This window comes from Poecile atricapillus, chromosome 2 (genome assembly GCF_030490865.1).
Source record: "Poecile atricapillus isolate bPoeAtr1 chromosome 2, bPoeAtr1.hap1, whole genome shotgun sequence".
Classification (NCBI taxonomy): Eukaryota; Metazoa; Chordata; class Aves; order Passeriformes; family Paridae; genus Poecile; species Poecile atricapillus.
Genome location: NC_081250.1, coordinates 84311591 through 84331156, shown reverse-complemented (window position 1 = coordinate 84331156; position 19566 = coordinate 84311591). Strand labels below are relative to the sequence as shown.

Genomic DNA, 19566 nt, shown 5'->3' with positions numbered 1-19566 from the left:
ATCCCTTGTCTGGACCAGTATTTGTCATAAGAGTAAATATTTAATAACCATGGATAGGTTTCCTACCTTACATAGTGCAGGGAGATAGCTAGATAGATGTATAGATAGGTAGAGAGACAGACAGACAGATCATCTCTTATTAGAGCAATTGTTAATTGTTTACAGGTGACGGGAAGGTTATGAGAAGCAAATGAGAACAGAAGAGTGCTATATGGAGTAGTCAGACCTTGGTGCTGCCAGGTCCCCATCCCCAGCTTTTTAAGGCTGGTGACTTCTGCCTTTGTTAAAACAGAAAACATGGATGAAACCTTTCCGAAATGGTGTCCATCTTACCCATCTGGGTTTCTTCTGATGCCCCACCTAAATATATCAAGTAAACCAGGCCTGGCACATGGTGTATAAATATGTATTTATTGCAAGTGCTTACTTTTTGGTAGCTTTTCTTTTGATTTAGATGAAGCAATAATTCCTACTAAAAAAAAAAAAATTCCTCGTCAGTTGTGATTTTTTGAAGGAATATGATGTGCAGATTCTGAATTACATACAGAATTTCTTGCTATATATTAATTTTTTATGTTTTAGTTTAGTATTATTGGAAGTCGAAAGCTTAGGGAATTGGATTTTTATTGGAAAATGTGATTATGAACCCCAGTGAATGTTTCTGAGTATGCAGATTAATTTATTTATTTAAGATCACAATAAGATACACACTTTTCCATAGCATACATATTAAGAAAGTATAATTGTAAGCAAATGCTCAAAATGTTGATAATATCACTAGCCTAACTGCATACCTAACATGAATTCCACTCCCAAAATAAATGAAGATTTAACTACAACAGTTACTAAATAAAGTTACATCAATATGAACATTATAAAGATCTAATTCAGGAACTGATTCATAGTTACACAGACAATTTGACAAAGTCATATCATTAGCACATGGATCCTTTTCTCTTTCGTAATTCTGTTTTTATTTATCCATTCTCAGTTTGCAGATTCATTTAACTTTAATCCTCACAAATGGCTTCTAGTGAATTTTGACTGCTCTGCAATGTGGTAAGTAGTACAGTACAGGGAAACATTACAAGAGACAAAAATGAGGTTATATTAGTCTTCCTTTCTAGCAGTAGACATTTTTTATATTTCTCAATTTAAATGAGGAGAACTGCATAACTTTAAGTCTTATAAATTATTTATCAATTCAAACTTTCATTCAATTCAAGTTTCAAAAACGTGAAATTTCAAAACAGGCCTGAGCTCTGTATTATGTTCCAGAAAGAGAGAGAAGTCCCAAAAAATCTGCAGATTTATACTTGCTCCATTTTGGGAATGTTTAAAATATAAATAAAAAAAATTATTTTAAGGATATCAGTGCATGCTAAACAGGGCTTTTTTTTTTTTTTTTTTTTTTTTTAATTCCTTTTCAATAACATTTTTTTGGTTTGATTCTTTTAAAAGCCTTTCTAAAAATGCTTAAGGTTTGGCTGATGAAAAGCAGCTGATTTCAAAAAGGCCTATTTATGTAATTTTGTACTGACTTTCAGTTTTCCCAGATGATGACATCAGAGACATTTGTATAATAAATGATGCCAAAATAGAAATCCATAGACATACTTCCAAACAAAGCGAAGTATCATGGCAGTAATAATAGCATGGTTTTGTTAAAAACATTCCATAGTAGATGATCCTGTTTTGTCCCAAACTAAATGACTACCAACATCACAATTAATGGTACTTATTAGTAAAACATCTATTCAACAAATGCAGACTATTTATCAAAATAAATTAAAACATTAATTTCAGTTATAATAGAACAAAATTTGCAAAAGCGAAAAAAAGGAAGACTCCAAAACACCATCCAGAAATAGATCACTTTATTTAAAAGAGGAGTAAATGTAAGACAGTGATCACTCAGTTGCTTTTGGTTAACCTTTGTCTCTTTTTAATTTATCTGGCAAAGTAGACTTTTCAGGTAATATAATATGGTTTTTACTTTAGTATTTCAGCTGATGTAGGCATTTTAAATCTTCCAACATACTGTGTTTTTTCCTTTTCCTTAGGGTGGTTGGCTTACATTTTGACCCTAGTTCATCAGTAGCAGCAGCACCCCATAACGTGCTGTGTCTCTGTGTGTAAGGACGTAGAAAGATGATGAAACAAACTCCTTCACTAGTTCCTCCTGTCTTTTTCTCATTACTCAAAGACATTGTTGGAAGCTTGCAAATTAGACAATACACTATCATTCTCTTCAGTGTTTGTAGAACAATTAGGAACCACAGTCTAGTCCCTAATAGTTTAGTTTCTCATTAATTCTGCTTTCCCTGAAAATCCTGTGGAACTATGTTAAAGGTCTTTTACCTGTCTTTCCAGTAAAACAAGTTATATACAATCACACTGTGAGTTCCTGTCTCAGGTGATTTTAGGTTATTCGTAGTAAAGCTCAGACTTTAAACTTAGAAAAATATTTTTTCTGCATTTTGTTTCTTGTTGGGTTGTTCTGTTTTGTTTAGATAAGCTATTGCTTAAAATCCTCGTTTTCATAGGTAGGATGAATCCAGTACAAGGACTCTGAAGAGACCTTATAATGTCTCCTTACTCAAAGTAAAAATTTCACAACTATAGCTACTCGGGCTTCAATTCAGCTAGGCATTTATGTATAGGGGTTATTCACATAATACAGAATAAATATACACGTAAACTCTTTGTCTTGAAGCCAAGTCCATTGTCCAGCTAATTCTAAAGCCCACATCCAAAATTCATCTGTTTTACCAAAAGTAACACTCCCTGAGAAGGTGAAAAGTTATAATAAACTATGAAGGATGGTAAAAAATAAGTAACTGTAGGATAAGTAGTCCTCTTAAGATCCATGAAAATTATTAAGTATTGTAATATTATATCTATTATAATTATATAATAAATAATATGTATTATTTTTATTATATGTTTATAATATATTAATATACATAGTACATAATATATTATATATTATCTATATATAATATATATTATATATAATATATTTTATATATTAAATATAATATATATTATAATATTATATATTATATATATTATATAATATATCTTATAATATAATATAATATATTATATATTATATATTATATATAATATATATTATATATTAAATATTATAATTATGTATATTATTAAGATCTATGATAATATGGAAAGCGTTCAGTAAATACTAAACACCATTTCAGAACCTAAGTAATCTGAGTTCCATTGATGGGCAAACTTCAAAATAACCCTGACTCCTCAGCACTTTCCCCAGTAAACATTTGCATTTCTTTTCACTGCAAGCTGATTAAAATAATCTACCCATTAGATCTGTAATGTAATTATGTAAGTACTCAGTGTGATATGTGGCACTGATGTAGTTTCAGATTTGGAGACAATTTCATTATAAAGCTTTTGCAAAATATTCTCAGACTTCCTGATGTAAAGAAAAGAACTGTTAATTTCCTATAGAAACTAATTTAGTACAGCCAGTCCAATAAGGGTGTATTTTCTATATTCAAATATTAGAGTCCTTTAGAGACTTTGTCTTGAAACTATAGTCAGTTTTTCCTGACTTGTTTAATTGATACTTGGGAATATTATAAAATAGGAGGAAGTGTCTTCATTCAGAGAGAGTGAAAATAATAATCTTGCAATGTCATGGTGTTTTTGACTTTTATTATTCTTTTCAGGGTTTAAGTGTTACCTTTTGATTGGGAAGGGTCTTTATGTAACTGGAAAAAGGTGCTTACAGGAAATACTTACCTGTAGATCACAGAACCTGTGCTCTCTTGGGTTAGAATAATAGTTTGGGTTGGAAGGGAACGTAAAGATCATCTACTTCCAAGCCCACTGTCGTGTGCAGGGACACCTTCCACTAGCCCAAGTTACTCAAAGCCCCATCCAGCCTGGTCTTGAAGACTGCTTAAAATGAAATTGTATTTTACTTCCTGACTTCAGTTGAACAAGCTTGAACAATCTTCTTGAAGACAAACTGAAGTGAAATTTTCCTGCTGGTTCATAATATGAGGCCACCTTTTTATCTGTCATTAAAAATGCACAAAATACTGCTGGAGTAAAACCTGGAGATGTACAATTCAAGTAAGTCACTTCTCACAGATTTTCATCACTTATTTCACCAGGAATTTTGTTGTGCATTTTGTATTATGAGTACGTAATATGTGAATCTGTACTACTTATGCTAGGTCTTGGTCTATTAGCATAACATCCAACCTTAAAAAACTTCTAGTTTACCAATATAATTTGTGAAATACATATTTACAGGATCACAGATTTGTTAGGGTTGGAAGGGACTTCTGGAGATCATCTAGCCTATGATTTTCATCTTGGGAGGTAGTCAAGGAGCATCTTTCACACTGGTAGATGGGTGCCTCAGAGCCCCTTTAACAGAGAGTGACCCACTATAGTGACTCAACTTTTCTTCTTACAGTAATCACCATGTGGCTCCTGATGTAGGCTCGCTCTCCTTGTTTGCCTTGCTCACAGACATCTAAAACCTCTAAAGAATCATACCTGATTTTGATCTGAATGTTGGAGGGTGGAGGTTGGAGTCCTGCTTTTATTGATCACCAGGGTCCAAGGTGTCTCAAGCTCAGTGTTATCCACTGTAGGTGTATGGTTCTGGAGCCACCTCTGTTTCAGTCCCTCTACTACCACACAGCCTGTTATCTCTGTCTTGTAATGCAGCCATCTGACAACAGGTCATCCACCTGTGCACCCCTTGTGCAGATACCAGACTTTTCTCCAGAAGAAGTATCTGGGTATCCATTGTAAGCTATCAGCTTACTGACATCTCCTTCTTTACCAGTTCTGTCTTGGTGGGAGCCAGCTCTGTCTGAGGTGGGAGCCCACCATTATGACAGAGACCTTGAGCACTGAGCACTCTGGCGTGAACCTCCTGAGCACTTGGGACTCACCTGAGGTGTGGGCCTACTTGCAGAATGTGGCAGCACCCTTCCTGTATGCTCTGCCTGTAGAAACTTCCATGTCATTTTTGTGTCTTCTAAGCTGGATGTTGCTGCAGAATAGTTACCTGTTCCATTGTTTAATACACCTTCTTACAGGAGAAGAAATTAAGCGCTCACAGAACATCTAAAGACATTGCTTGTAACTTGGATTAGCTGCATAGAGAATGAGCTACTGAAACGGGAATATATCAAAGTAATCAAACACTTAAAATAAACTACAGTAGAACAACCTACAATTTGTTAAAAATATTTATCCAAATTAAACCTGTTTGTGGTTATTGTTTTCTTCTTTTTGTCCACAGGACATTTCTAGCAATAATTAGGTTATTAAATGTTTTTATTTTATCTGAAAATCTGTTGCTATTTTTCATGTGCCTAAGTTTATTTATTTTCAGATATGTATTTCCCATACCTAAAAGCAAATATGTAGCTGTTGACCTTGGTAGTTCTCTGACCATTAGTGAGAAGAAGGCTTTTTTTTGTTTGAATAAGATGCTACATGACCACAGCCTAGATGTGAATGAGAGTGGGAGTATGTACTGGCCAGTGCACTTATATATACACACACTAAAATACTGGAAATTAGATTTTTAGTTAGAAATTTAAAATTCTACATTAAATGATTAAAACACATAAAAAAGTTTTGGACTTTTGTCATTTAGAGTATCCCTGTGTTGATATAATTTTTGCTTACTTTTGAATATATTTATAGGCATGATATAATGATGTAGCAGTCTTTCACTTTTTGATTTATGATTTCTTCTGCTTCTGTAAACCCCAACAATTGTGGGGGTGAGTCAGATTTACTTAGCATGAAGCATGAACCAGAAAAATCTTGTTACTAATCACTGAAAAAACACAGTTTATTCTCTATAAAAGGGACACACTGGCTTTTGAACCTCAATCTACTCATGCCAGCCCTAGCTGGCAATAGTAAGCTACACATCCCAGTGTAACATTGTGCTGTAGAATGTCTGTCAGGAACTGTGTAGTGGATCCAGCTAATGGCAGGGTGGTACAAGAGGGGAGCCTGAGTCAGGAGTGGGGGCTTGTCCCTTCTGATGGCTGCTGTTGCTGCTTCCATAGAAGCATGGAGAGACAGTGGCCAGCACCCCCAAAGCACCACCCTCAGCGTGGCTCTGTGCAATGTTTAGGAAGCAACAGCTCTTCCCACACAGCTTTGTACTGCAGTAATTTCAAGACAACTTCTGTTGACTGCAAACATTAACATTGCTTCAGCAAGTCTCACATTCTGGTGTGAGTGTCTATCACCATAAAAAGATCCTCTATGTCTGTTTCTTGTCTGTTTTTAAATATGCAGTCGTGCAGTCATGCTGCCCGTTCCTGCTGAGCCTTACACTTAACTACTTGTAAGTACAGTACTGATATGGCTGTGAAAAAGCACTGAAAATGGCACAGGCTGTGCTCAGGAAATATGCCAGTTTAAACACATTCAATTTGACTTCACTTCTTGTGGAAATTTAATCCCTTAAGTCTTTATTCTTAAATTTCTCAATTTTATTTCTTTCCTTTTTTTATACAGGGTGAAAAAAAGATCAGATTTAATAGGTGCCTTTAAATTAGAACCTCTCTACCTGCAGCATCACCATCAGGAGTCTGGTAATTTTATAATTAAATGAGATTATAATTATTTTGTTTGCACTGTGATATTTAATGGAAAAAAAAACAAACAGGACTGAAGATGAAAATGGCAATTCTTAAACTACCCAAGTTGTTTAGGAGGCTGTTTGCATTTTCTGATCAGACTAGGGAGCTAAGCTTATTAAAGTGCAAATACATGTCTAGTGAGATTTTAGTTAGTTAAAAGCAATACAAGGAAAGTAATTTCATAAAGCATTATGCATTACTACTTTTCTGTGGGGATTTTCCCAGTTTCAGACTTACCACTGATTGATTGCAGGAGTGTTGAGAAAATTCTTATTATCTTTTGGCTGTCAGATAAACATATTATTGGGTATTGTGTAACAAGTCCCTTAACTTGTCTTCCCTAACACATCTTTCTCCAGAATGATTTCAGGGTCTGATTTGGTTTTAGAGTTTCCAAGGTCTGTGACTTTTTTTCTTAGTTATTCATGCAAGCTCTGATTCAAATTTTTCAGAAACCTATGTGAGGAACAAACACTCCCTGAAACTACAAAGAAGGGGTGAACTGTGTTTGCTGTCTGTGCACTACTTTTGAGTGATAGCTTTCTGGAACATTATGCTGTAGCTCTCATGTTCTTATGGCTGCAGAGAAAGACTGTAAGAGTGCCCTATCTGTCTTGTACAAAGTGCTCATGAAAGCTCTTCACAAAATGCTCACAAAGAGCTTATAAATCTCAGGCTCTGTACAAAGCTTCTTAATGGATTAGTGGTGGTCCCTGCACATACCTAGCAACTGCAGAGTGGTATTTGCCCTCCTGAAGCCCATTTTTGCTCATTTGGTTATTAGCTAAATAATTGTGAAGAATGCCACAGCAGTGCATGTGGTGGGAGTTCCCTCCTAACTTTTTGAGGAGAGTAAATCATCTGTAGAAGGTCTTACCATATTTTCAACCTCATAATTTTCCTGGAATTGCTGGTGCTGATCTGTGTTCAGAAGTACATCCTGTTATGGCTATGAACTCATTGACATTTAAATTAATACCATCCAGAATTCCACTATTCACTAAAAAGCCCTAGGAAAAATGGATTCATGTGCCTTAATCCTGAAATTACATAAACCTTGCATTTTATTCCTTTCCTCCATTTCCAAGGAATGCAAACATAGAACAATGCACTAAACAGTAACATGAAGTAATTCTGGAGTTGATGTTCACCCTCTAACGGCTCAAATTGTTAAGAAAAAAAATAGACTTTTTTTTTTTTTTTTTTTTTTTTTTTTTTTTTTTTTTTTTTTTGCCTTTTCTAATGGAATATACAAGTTACAACAAATACACTCAAGGGACTAGCCTTAACTTTATATAGATTAAAAATATTTATCTTCAGGCAAAAAATTTCAGCCTTAACTAAAACTGAAATATATTCTTGGGACAGCTGATAGTGCTGATACAAGAACTTTTCATATACCTGGGTTAAATAATACTTGAAGAAAACCAAATGTTTCTTAAAAACAGGTAGTTTCAGTAAGGCCACCTAGTTGACCTGAAAACTTTATCACCCCAGTTGGAGAAAGAGTTCTTTAGCCTTCATTTTGCCTTCAGAAGGGTGATTGCATGTTATGTGATCTAACAATGATTTCAAGGAGATCAGCCTATTACTAGCAGTCTAGGAATGCTGTTTTTTTTCTATACTCCATTCCCATTCTAGATCAATTTTCCAAGGAGTTGGACAACACTTTTCAAATACAAAGACTTCTGGTTAAACTTCCAACACACACTTACTCCTTCAATAAACAGTCAAATTTGCTACACGAAGGTGCTGCAGTCCCCACTGACCCCTGTGTGATTTATGGGATGTCAGCACTCCTGGAAATATGACTTGTCAAATGGAGGGTCTTGATTTCTCAGTATTCTCAGGTCTAAGAATTCCTATCCTGGTTTGCTAAGTAAATGAAGTAGTATTTCTGAATTTGCTCATCTTTCACTCAAGAATTTAAATGAGTGGAAAATATATCTTATCTGTGATCAATTACTCTTAATAACCATATGGCAATTATGTGTGGACCCAAAGGGAGACTCTTTATTTTGTCATTAATTATAATTTTATGTGATTTGCATCATCACACCAGGAAGATTATACTAGCTTGCCTGGAAACCCAGGATATAGGTCAAATCCTCATGGCAGTGTTAGAAGAATGCAGCTTTATACTCTATTGTGAGCACCCCATACGTTCCCACAATGCAATTCCTCCTGGTTAAATACAGATGTAAGACTAAGGCTTGTAATCAAGGAATCAAGCACTAATCATTGATTACATTCTGCTTCACAGCTTGTGAAAGGAGTTGTCGTGGATCATTAGATATAGCCCCTTACAGGAGCATAGGATTATATATCTGCTACCGGTTGCTTTACTCTCTTTGCTGCCAGTCTTGCAGCTATCAAACAGAAGTGGCTGCTACAATGCAGAATAATATGAATGTTATCAATTTACCTCATTACCAAGCGGAGAAAATCACACTCATTTCCTGAAGTCCAGGAAGAGGTTAATTGATTGTTGGCTGTTTTGTGGGTTTGGGGTTTTTTTTACCACCTGGAAACCAACATAGGTTAACGGACCTAATGGCCTCCTGTTACAGGGAAAGAAGGACCATGTTTTTTCCTACGTTTTGGCTGCAAATGAGAGAACATTGGCAAGAGAGCTTGTTACACAAGAAAAAGTTTTTGGTGTTTTTTTGGTTTTTTTTCCCTAAAGGAAAGGCTCCTTTCAGCCATAAAGGCTTAAATTATGTAAATGGCATATACTGGTCAAATTCAGAAGCTACAGTTTAACTTTCCAGCTAACAATTCCAGGAGTACTTAGTGTTTTCCCAAGGAATCCAAGTACATACTCTCCTATGAAGCTTATACTCCACTGCAGAGAAATAAGGCAGAATAAGGAAGCTAAGCAGGTGCTTCCTAAAGAAGTGCTTTAAATATTACATCCGTTTAATTTCTGTCACTGACTTACAGCAAGTAACTGACTGTGTTCAAGTTTACTTTACTGTGAAATCAGTTTAATTCCTTGATTCAAAGAAAAGGTAGGTGAATCCTGACACCGTGTGCATATAGAAAGGACAGCTAATAATTCCATCTGCTTGCCTTCCTGGACTGCTTTGTGCCTTAGTTTGTCTGTGTAAGGGGCTTTCACTCCATCAAAAGAAATACCATAAAAAAATTGCTAGCTACTATTCTCCAAGCAGGAACAGGTCAAATTCTGAGTCAATATTTCCAGTCACTTATTAGACATCCAAAAGAATTAGCAATAAGTATATGTATGAGTATAAAAGGTATTAAGAAGTGGATTATTTTAAAGAGTGTTACCAGTTCACTAGGGTAAAGGCGATGACATTTGACAACAGAAAATTAGTTATGAAGTGAGTCTGGGGATTCTACAAACTGTTTAAACCAAAATTAATATACTTGTTTTATCTACTGTTTGTTTTCCCTACAAGAAGAAAATAAATATAATATTTGATCTGTCATCTCCATAGTATCTGCAGTATAACAGAAAGGAAAATAGTGTTTCTTCTGTAAACTTTGTTAGTGGGATATTTTGACTAGGTAAGGAATGAAGGTTATTACAAGCACCTTCATTTAATATGCTGCCACGTACCCAGCTAGATATTTAGTAGTCCTGTTGACACTGATGAGGCTGAAGTTTGTAGCAGATGTAAAGCATAACTAAGATACAATTCTTTCAATAACATTAGAATGATTAAAGTATTTGTCTGTTATGATGATGATGCAATGTGAACATTTTTTTCTTTAATTTCCAGGTCTTGTAACAGATTATCGGGTAAGTACAGTATCAATGCAATAATTAATACTCTTACTTGTATGTACTGGTATTTTTAGGACTTTATTTTCCATTATATCACAAACTTCCAAATTTTATGTTTCTTGAAAAGAAGGATGAATATTGCTAAATTTCTTAACATTCTTCAAACAGAAATTTGTTTTTTTGTTTTTTGAAAAAAAATTGTTTAAAGGCAGAAATTGTCTTGCGTGTGCAATATCTTTGGATTTAGGCAGTAGAAAGAAATTTCCTAAAGTTGCAGGTTTGGTGGTTTTTTTCTTTAACATAGTGAATAACACAATTTTAAAAAAATTAAAAGCATCTCTATTTTAATCTTTTACCATGGAAACACTGTTGTTTTGAAATGGAAAACATGTCTTTGTAGATGCTAGCCCCACAACTTTAAACAAGCCAATGTATATTAGTTTCTCAGATACTTGTCTTTCTAAAGCCTTTGAGGAGAATTCAGGATGCACAAAGAAAATTTGATTTGCCTTGTGACCCTTCCATTCTAATTCCAACCTCCTTTGCCAAATTTAATTTGAAAATTTTGAGTATTAAGCACTATTAATAAACAGGTATTAATAAACCAAGAATACATATTTCTTCTATTATTTGATTCAGCTCTAACAACTGCCCATAGGATGTGGCAATGTGGTTCACTTCAAAACCATGGCAGAGCGTACCTTGTGCTGTGTCACTGCAATGGTGACCTCTGACACGGGCTCTTCTCTTTGGGTTGCAGCACTGGCAAATCCCTCTGGGCAGAAGGTTCCGCTCCCTGAAGCTCTGGTTCGTGCTGAGGATGTATGGGGTCAAGGGGCTGCAGGAGCACATCCGCAAGGTGACTGGGAATTGCCTTCTTGGGTACCCTGTGGTGGGACAGCAAGGGAAAGTGAGCTGACTACCTGTCTACTCTCCGTGACTTCTGTACACATCAGAAAGCACAGGAAACAGTTTTAGTCAGCTCAGTTCAACAGGGGTGCCGCTTGTTTGCCCCATGTAAGGTCACAATTTCATATCTTGGCCAGATCAAAGGTGCCATTCATTTTGTACTCCTCTTCAGGAAAGAAAAGTCTAGGATTTCAGAATTTCTACACTATGGTAGAAAGTTCTCTCTCAAATTAAGCCAGAGCACACCCATGGTTTTATTGTGGAAACACATGGATATTCATTACTTCTTTACTTTATTAATGTGCATGCATTGTTAGGATGTTTAGATTATGATTAAGGGATACAGTGACTAATTTGTCATGTCTACCTCTGCTGTTTCTTTTTTTTCTGTTTAAAATATATTTTTGTTAAAAAAAAAATGTACAATTTACAGTTGGTTAATACTAAGTACTAGATTTATTCTTGATGAAAAAGTAAGAGTTTTTTAATCACTAAAAAACACGTGGCACCTGTCTAAACTATATATGTACTTCTTCTGTAGCAGTAAATCCAAGCATACCTTTCATCTTTATGAAGTTCAGGGAAACCTCTAGTGATGGGAGAGCCGTGACTTGGCTCTAAATATTTACAAAAATATCCATTAGCTAAGGGCCTAGCCTAGCATACTAAATTCCTTGCAGACACACATTCCTTTCAATTTTGGTACTAAACAGAAGAATTCCTTAGAAAAGCTTTGGAAGACTCATATCAATTGCATGGCCTTTAGTCAGGCTGGTTTCACAGGTCAGTATTTACATTCAAAAAATTCCCTCTTTCCCTATCTCCCACATATTTCCCTGACTGTCCTGCCAAAAGCTGCTTGTGTTCATAGAATCACAGCTGAGGGCCAAGCTTTAATATTTTTTGTGACAATACAGTTCAGGAAGGCTAAGAAAATGCATTTTTCTTAAAGATACTGACTCCAAAGTAAAACCTCTGTATGTTTTCTCATTTGTAAAGGTAATTCAGACAGCTAAGATTTCCAAGGGCTTGTTGAAATGAGTGTGTTTGGTTTATGGTGAGGAATAAATTGTTCAGTATAGATATAGAAATAAGTTAAGAAAACACAAGAGGAATAATTAGGTGAAGAATTTTTCTCACTGTACACATCTTCAAATTGGAACTATTAAATTAATTTCTCCTCATACCTCCCTACCCAACCCAAATGAATGCTGGTTCAGTGGGCTCCAAAGTATCTTTTTCTATCTGCAGCAAGCCTTTGTTGAACTTAAATTTCAAGAAATAATTGCATTTCATTTGCTCCCTGCTCAAGCAGAATTTAAAGTATCTCTTGTGAGTTTTCAGATATCTTGATAAAATTATATCACGGGCTGCAAAATAAAAATTAAAAATTCATTTCTTATCTTGTACTTTTTTCTGTCTTCTCAGGAATTATCACAAACTCCAGGTAGATTGTGATGACTTTTCTTTTGGTAGAGTAGTAATGAAGTACCTAAACCAGCCTGACATTGGTTTAAATTTGCAACCTATAGACAAGTTTCCAAATTAAAAATAATTTGGAATTTAGCTTCACTTGTTAGGTGAACTCTAACATTGCTCATCCCCACGCCTGGCCTTGAGAAGCTGCTTTCTTTCAAACATGCATCTTGTAAATAACAATTTTTATACTCCTATTGCTGGCCAAGGCAGTCCCAGGCAGTTCCTTGGTCCCAGGCTGGTACTGTCTCCTGTGTATTTGGGACTTTCATCTGGGTTTTAAGGGAAGCCTGGTAGGTGCCAGAATTATTTCTGAAGCTGCATATGATGATTTGGAGACGCATTTGAGTGGGTGATAGAGTGGACATAGGTAGAATGAGAAGACCTAGGAACAGTGGCAGGTATTGCAACCTTCCAGTGGAGAGCAGAGGGGCTGGAACTGGGGAAGCAGGAAGAAGTGGTCTCTTGTGTTATTAAGGTACCCCGAGGAAAGGGTAACAGAGTCGGGCAGAAGAGGAGAGGTTTGAAGCAGCTCCTTGGGCTAGAATCTGGGAAGGAAATGCCTATGTTTGCTCCTAAATCATGGAAAACTCTGGGAAGATCAGTGTTTATAGATTTCTACTTAGGCTTCTTTTCTGCAGCCTGGTGTTATTTACAAAGGGATTTGAGATTTTCAATAATGATGAGCTTCTGACATGATATAGAGGGAAAAAACCCACTGTAGATCCTTAAGAACCCACTCTATTTGTTGTGTGTTAGCAAATTTCTGTGTGGAAGACCAAAGATGTCTGTAACTATCTCTTCACAAACTTTTTTTTTCTTGATGTAAACTATCACAAAAATATGTTTTCTCCCCTCTTTTATTAGTATATTTTAAGGAAAAGATGTTTGTTGTGTTTGCAGTCTTAAGGTCCACATCAAAATGACTGGGATAACCACTGTAGCTTGGCATTTGCTTAAGGATGGCATTTAGGAACTAAAATATTCCTGTGAGATGAGAATGTGTGACTTGGATTTAGATACAGTAACTTTTTTTTTTTTCCAAACATTCCAGTTATGCACTCTTCACACACAGCATGTCATATTAATCTATTGCAAAGTATAGGTTTTAAAGCAGTGGTAAAGGGGAGGATAGTCATCTTTGAAGGATGTGGGGAGAGACAGATAAAAATTTTGGAGGTAAGTCCCAAAGCCACAGAGGAGATGTAAAAAGAGCAAACCAGCAACAACAGTCTTTTGGACTGATGCCAGCCACTCAAAGTCTGTATAAATGTGAAATCCAAATGGCCCATTTGTAAATTGCCTATTTGCGAACTGCTTGACCATCTCTTTGTTATTCCTTTGTTGGTTTAAGTCCTCTCAAACAGCTGGTAACTAATTTGAGACATTTAGGAGTTAGTGTGTTTTTATATGCAAGCCGTTTGAATGTTGTGACTCTACTTAATCCTCCTTAAGACCAGAAGTAATCAATGTACTGAGGATAATGAATGCCATTAAATTTAACAGTAGAGTCCAAGAAACTGGAACTGTAAAGAACAGCAATGCTAGAAATAGTATTTGAACTGGAGAGTGGCTGTTAAGAAGACTCCTCTGACAGCATTTCCCTTCAGTGTAGTGGGATGCAGGCTAAGGCAGGCAAAGAAGTGAAATTTATAGGAGAAAAATATGAAGTGATCAAGACTAGGCAAGTATGCTTATCTGCATATACACAGTAGTGTACTCTGATGCTTCAGAGAAGCTCCCTGCAATCAGAAGCTATCTTAGCTTGTGAAGGTGTTGCCCAAAAATTAAAATTCAGCTTGAACACTTCAGTGCAAAAGCAGTTATAGTTGTAGTTATAGTTATAATTATATAGTTATAGTTATTTACTCACAGACATACATCGAAAAATAAAGATTTTTTTTTTTAATAGGGATCACAGTGCCTCACAAGTTTACTGCTCCTATTACTGATTATGTAAGGTATTTCCCTTAATCCAATAACCAAATTAATTAGATCCCTTGTTTCCTTTCTCACTCTTCTGCAGAAGATCAGTGGGTATTTATATACCTGAGATAATAGTGACACATAACAATTCCTTACAAGCCTCTTTTTTCAATCAGGTAAATTGCACTGCAAAGATTGGGGCTGCTGTTCTGTTCCAATATACCAAGATACCTCAGGACACTTAACGCAGTCCATGTGATTCGACTCTGAGAACCCACCTGATGAAGGGATTGCTCAAATGATAGTTTTAGAAACAGTATATGATTTGGTTTGCTTCTATCCACACTTTTATTAAATCAAATAACAGCTCTAGATAAAATAATTTTGAAAAGTTAAATAATATTTGAAAACCAACTTTAAATTAATGGTACTAGGGACACATCTTGACACAGATGTTAAAATCAAAAGCACTTGGAGACTTAAGATATCCATAGGTCAGACTTGGTATGTAGACATTCAGCAGAAAACTGAGAACAGCTTGTCAGTCTTTTACTTCTCATTTTTCCTATCCTCAGTTTCAGTGTCTGCAGTTTTCCAGACGGGACTTATTTTCACAGTGTACCTCTCTGTCTTGAAAAGCTGAAGGACTAAAGCCACGTGTCTTCCTGTGAGTTACTGCCATGCTCACGTCCAGAGCAAGGGTACTGCTTTTGGACTTGAGGCACATAAATGCCCTGCAGTTTTACAGAACTTGAACTTCCAGGCTTAATAATATTTAACTTTACTGTTGCAGCAACCTTTGTAAGAGCAATTCAGGATAACAGCTTATGGTTCAAAGGTGCAGGGCCTTGGCTATACACTTGAAACGCCAGTTAAATACCCACTTTCTCTCCTTCCAAGTCACTAAAACCTAAAATGCTTGGTGCCCCCCAGCGTCTTTACCAGTTATTGCTGTTTGTTAACTGTTGCTGTGGATAGAAGTATCTGCGTCCAGACATGAATGCAAAATACTTCTAGAATTTTGGTTTGTGACTGAACTAAAAATTTTCTATTTCCCCTTGCTTTTATTTCCTTCAAATTCTTGAAAAATCATTTAGTTGAAAAAGTGGACATAAGTGCCTGCTATAAAATGGACAGCTTGGGTCTGGACTTTCCTTGTACAAACTTCTTACAGTAAGCCAGATTTTAAATGTTTGTTTCATTCAATTATTACCCAGATAAATTTTGATGAAATTCAGCTAGTGATTACATTCAGCTGGACAGTTGTGAAATTTTTCTCTCATTGAACATGATTTGTTTTATGGCTTTGATTTCTAAGACATGGTACATGCAGTGCAGAATTTTGTGGAGCTGTGAAAAATACATGTTTGGTTAAAGCTATAGAATGTGAGGATAGGAGACCATTACAACACCTGTGCCTATTTTACATATGTTTTTCATGCACTTATTATGCATACAAGTATCTGTATGTATGCAGATACTTCTGATTGGATTTCACTGCTGTAAATTCATGCTCTTTATATTAGCAGAACATTCAAATGCCTTTGGAAAGGATTGAGCATTTTACTGGTCTCATTCCTGACTCAAAGAGCTTTCAGGCTAATTTTAGAGGGAGATGATAAATGGATGTAACAAACAGCAGAGCGGAAGTGGTAACAACAGGAAAACTGGCTGGTTGTGTAGGGTACCAGTAAGCCAAATATGAAAGTTTGAAGAAATACTTTAATTCAATCTAAACTATGTTTTTCTATTTTAAGAAATAAAAAAGCCACCAGAAAGCTATGATTAAGATTGCAGAATGTGTTGGCTTTTTTTCTTCTTTTTTTCTCTTTTCTGTAGTTTCTGTTTTGCCTTGTCCTTTTGGAAGAAGTCCCTGTGAGATGAAACATTCAACATTTAAGCTTGACCCAAAGTGATATATTTCATTTTTGTTTAATAACTGTCCTTGAACTTATAAAAAGTCTAAGTGCAAAAGCATTGGCTTAGTTGTTTATTTTTGTAAAATCATTTGCAATCTTTAATAGATAAAATCTAAAGAATCTTTAAACATGATTTTTAGATGTTTCAGATAATTTTTGGTATAGACTTGCTGTTGCACGAAGACAAAGTATACTTGAAATGGCTGGTTGCTCTTGTTGTCTTACCTTTTTTGGTTGGTTGCTTGGTTGCTTGGTTTCTTTTGCTTTTTCTAGGATAGCGAACAATAAGCTAATGATATAGACAGTAGGAGGAGGACTGGATAAGGTACTGCAAGTGTGTGATGAGGATATGGGTTGTTTTTTTCAAAGTGCATTTAAATTCATTTTCTCTTTGGAAGAAAGCAAAGCAGCAAAACATCACTGACTGATGTTAAGACTTCCTAGCTGTTTTTTAGTATGTCTGTTAGTATTTTTCCTATTTATTTAAATTTTGTTTTCATCCGCTTCAGAATAATTGCTCTGGCTTGGTCCCAGTGTCATTTTTTATTTTTTTTTTGCCTCAGTAACTTCTCAATAAGTTTGCTGAGATTTGCTGTCAATTTTCTTGATTGTACTGTATATGATTATCAACTTTTTTTTCAACTAAACTTGAGTACCCAGTTCAGAATAGTGAGCAAGTTCTCCCTTTCTTCACAGATTTCTCATATTAAGTGAATTATTCTAAAAAGTGTATCTTCCCAGCTAAATTTTCACTGAAATTGTCACAATTTTTTCCCAGTATATCTGTGCATTTCCCCCTTACCCTCTAATGACTTCTGGATTCTTTAGCCATTCCCAGCCTAACAGTGGTATAAAAGTAACAGTGGTATAAAACCTAAAGAATAATTATTTAAATTATTTACTCTTAATGTGTTATCATATCAAATTGTGCTGAAGTGTCTCATGAAGCAGACCAGCACTGCTTCAGACAGACTGAGATACTAATGCAGCAATGGCTCCATATGGTCTCTGAAAGTCATAAACGGGATGGAAGTTAACGCAAACAGATGGCAGTATGTGAATATTATCACACATCAGCAGAAGGAACAAAGCAAAGGAATGGAAAATACTTCAGCACACCTTTTCTCTTTGTGAATCACATGTATTCAATATAGATACTCTTTCTCTTCTCAGCACATCAGACTGTCGCATCAATTTGAACACTTAGTCCTTCAGGATGAAAGGTTTGAGATCTGTGCTAAGGTTGTCTTGGGACTGGTCTGCTTCCGGCTGAAGGTAAGGCATCTAAGAGCTCTTGTTTCTTCTCTCATGGTTTATAGCAACACAACCTGCAATTGAATAGCCTTTGTAGTTAATATACTTGATTATTTTTTAAGGAAAGTAAAGCGAGTTTGTTTAGAACAAAGCAGATGAAAGAAAAAGGTTTAAGACAGTTTTGCTAAAACTTAATCAAAAGCTTAAGAGAAATTAAAGCATGTTAAGTTATGGAAATATAAAACAAATGTTTTAACCAGTCATACAAAATTACTTACATTCTATGTGTGATGAGCTTTGATAAAGACGATTGTTTTAGTACATTTCCCTAGACTTCTGAATATGATGACTGTGTATTACTTGTTTCTTGTCAAGTTAATTTCTTATGTGCATATATTTAATATTCAATTTTATAAAAAAATTACTATCATAGATGAAAATCAGAGCACTAAACATGTTATTGTTTTCTCTAAAGTCATTTTTTTCACCTATAAAATTCTATGGTCAAACTGGGAAAACTGAGGTAAGATATGTTTAAGAACAGATTACATGGGAGGCTAGTTTCCCTAGCCTGCTTTTTATTCCTGAGCATGATCCTTTTGCCCTGTTTGGCCTTTTATTCCCCAAAATCTCTCAAAGTGCAAAGTTCGTTGATGTAGAAAACTTGCCCAACAGAAACTAGAAAATTCATTCTGCACGTGGATCATAAAAGCTGCATTATTTGGGAGAGCTCATTTGTTTTAATCAGACATTCAAAGGGGATTAATGTCTCAGTTTAGGTAAAGAAGTCATTTTGTAGAGCAGCTTGCAGCTAAAGCCTCTGCAAAGGACTGGATTGTGACACTGAATCTGACCACCAAGCAACAATAACAGTAACAACAGCACTAGTGTTTTCTAGTTAACATGATACCTAAATGAGCATATAGCTTTTCTGAAGCCTTGCAAGCACATCTTTTCTTCTGGGTAGCTTATTTTAATAAATTCTTTTCTCAGTCATTCAGTTTCCCCATTTACCTGAGTTTGATGCAACTGGCTGAAGAAATGTCATGGGTTAGCTTCACCTTTAAGACCGAGTGAAAAAAAAGAGGAAGTTGAAGCTACTGGTGACTGATGGGAGTTTTTCTTCCTGACCAATTATCAGCCATTTCCAAGAATTGACAGCAGATCTGACCATTAAAAAGTGAATTCAACTTGTAAACACCCCCTTAAGAAGTACATGCTGAGCTATCTCACTCTCTTTCTGGTTTCCGGCGTTTGAGAGGTAACAAGCTCTGTGTCGGTTTCTCCCCCCCTCCCAGGCCCGGGACAAGGCCGCAGGGATGGGGGGGGGGGGGGAGGAGGAGAGAAAAAGCCGAGCTTAACACTTCTGTTTAGTTTTCAAGGTCTGTTGTTAGACTGAAACTTGATACTATGAACTTTTGCAGCTTTCTTAAAACTTTTAATTCTTTTACTACCTGAATAAACAAACAGATGACTCCTTTTTCTTAGAAAAAGACAGAGAGAGACAATTAACATGTAAGACATCATAAAACCACCAAAAACAGTGCAGAAAAGAGTTAAGTTTAAATAAGAAAGAGAGAAAAGGAGATGCTTGTTGCTGAAAAGTCTTTCTGTTACAGCTATGGAGATGGACAGTAGTTTAAAGACTCCTTTA

The 19566-nt window shown here is 35.7% G+C and overlaps 1 protein-coding gene across 3 annotated transcripts in view; it reads left to right on the top strand.

Moving 5' to 3' along the window:
• DDC (dopa decarboxylase) overlaps positions 1–19566 on the top strand; it is a 76858-nt gene that overhangs the window by 49689 nt on the left and 7603 nt on the right. For all 3 annotated transcript variants that reach the window (XM_058832886.1, XM_058832885.1, XM_058832884.1), the window contains 5 exons: positions 992–1059; positions 6550–6626; positions 10424–10443; positions 11189–11287; positions 17832–17933. In XM_058832886.1, the coding sequence (XP_058688869.1) occupies positions 992–1059; positions 6550–6626; positions 10424–10443; positions 11189–11287; positions 17832–17933 (366 nt within the window). The remainder of the gene's footprint in view (positions 1–991; positions 1060–6549; positions 6627–10423; positions 10444–11188; positions 11288–17831; positions 17934–19566) is intronic.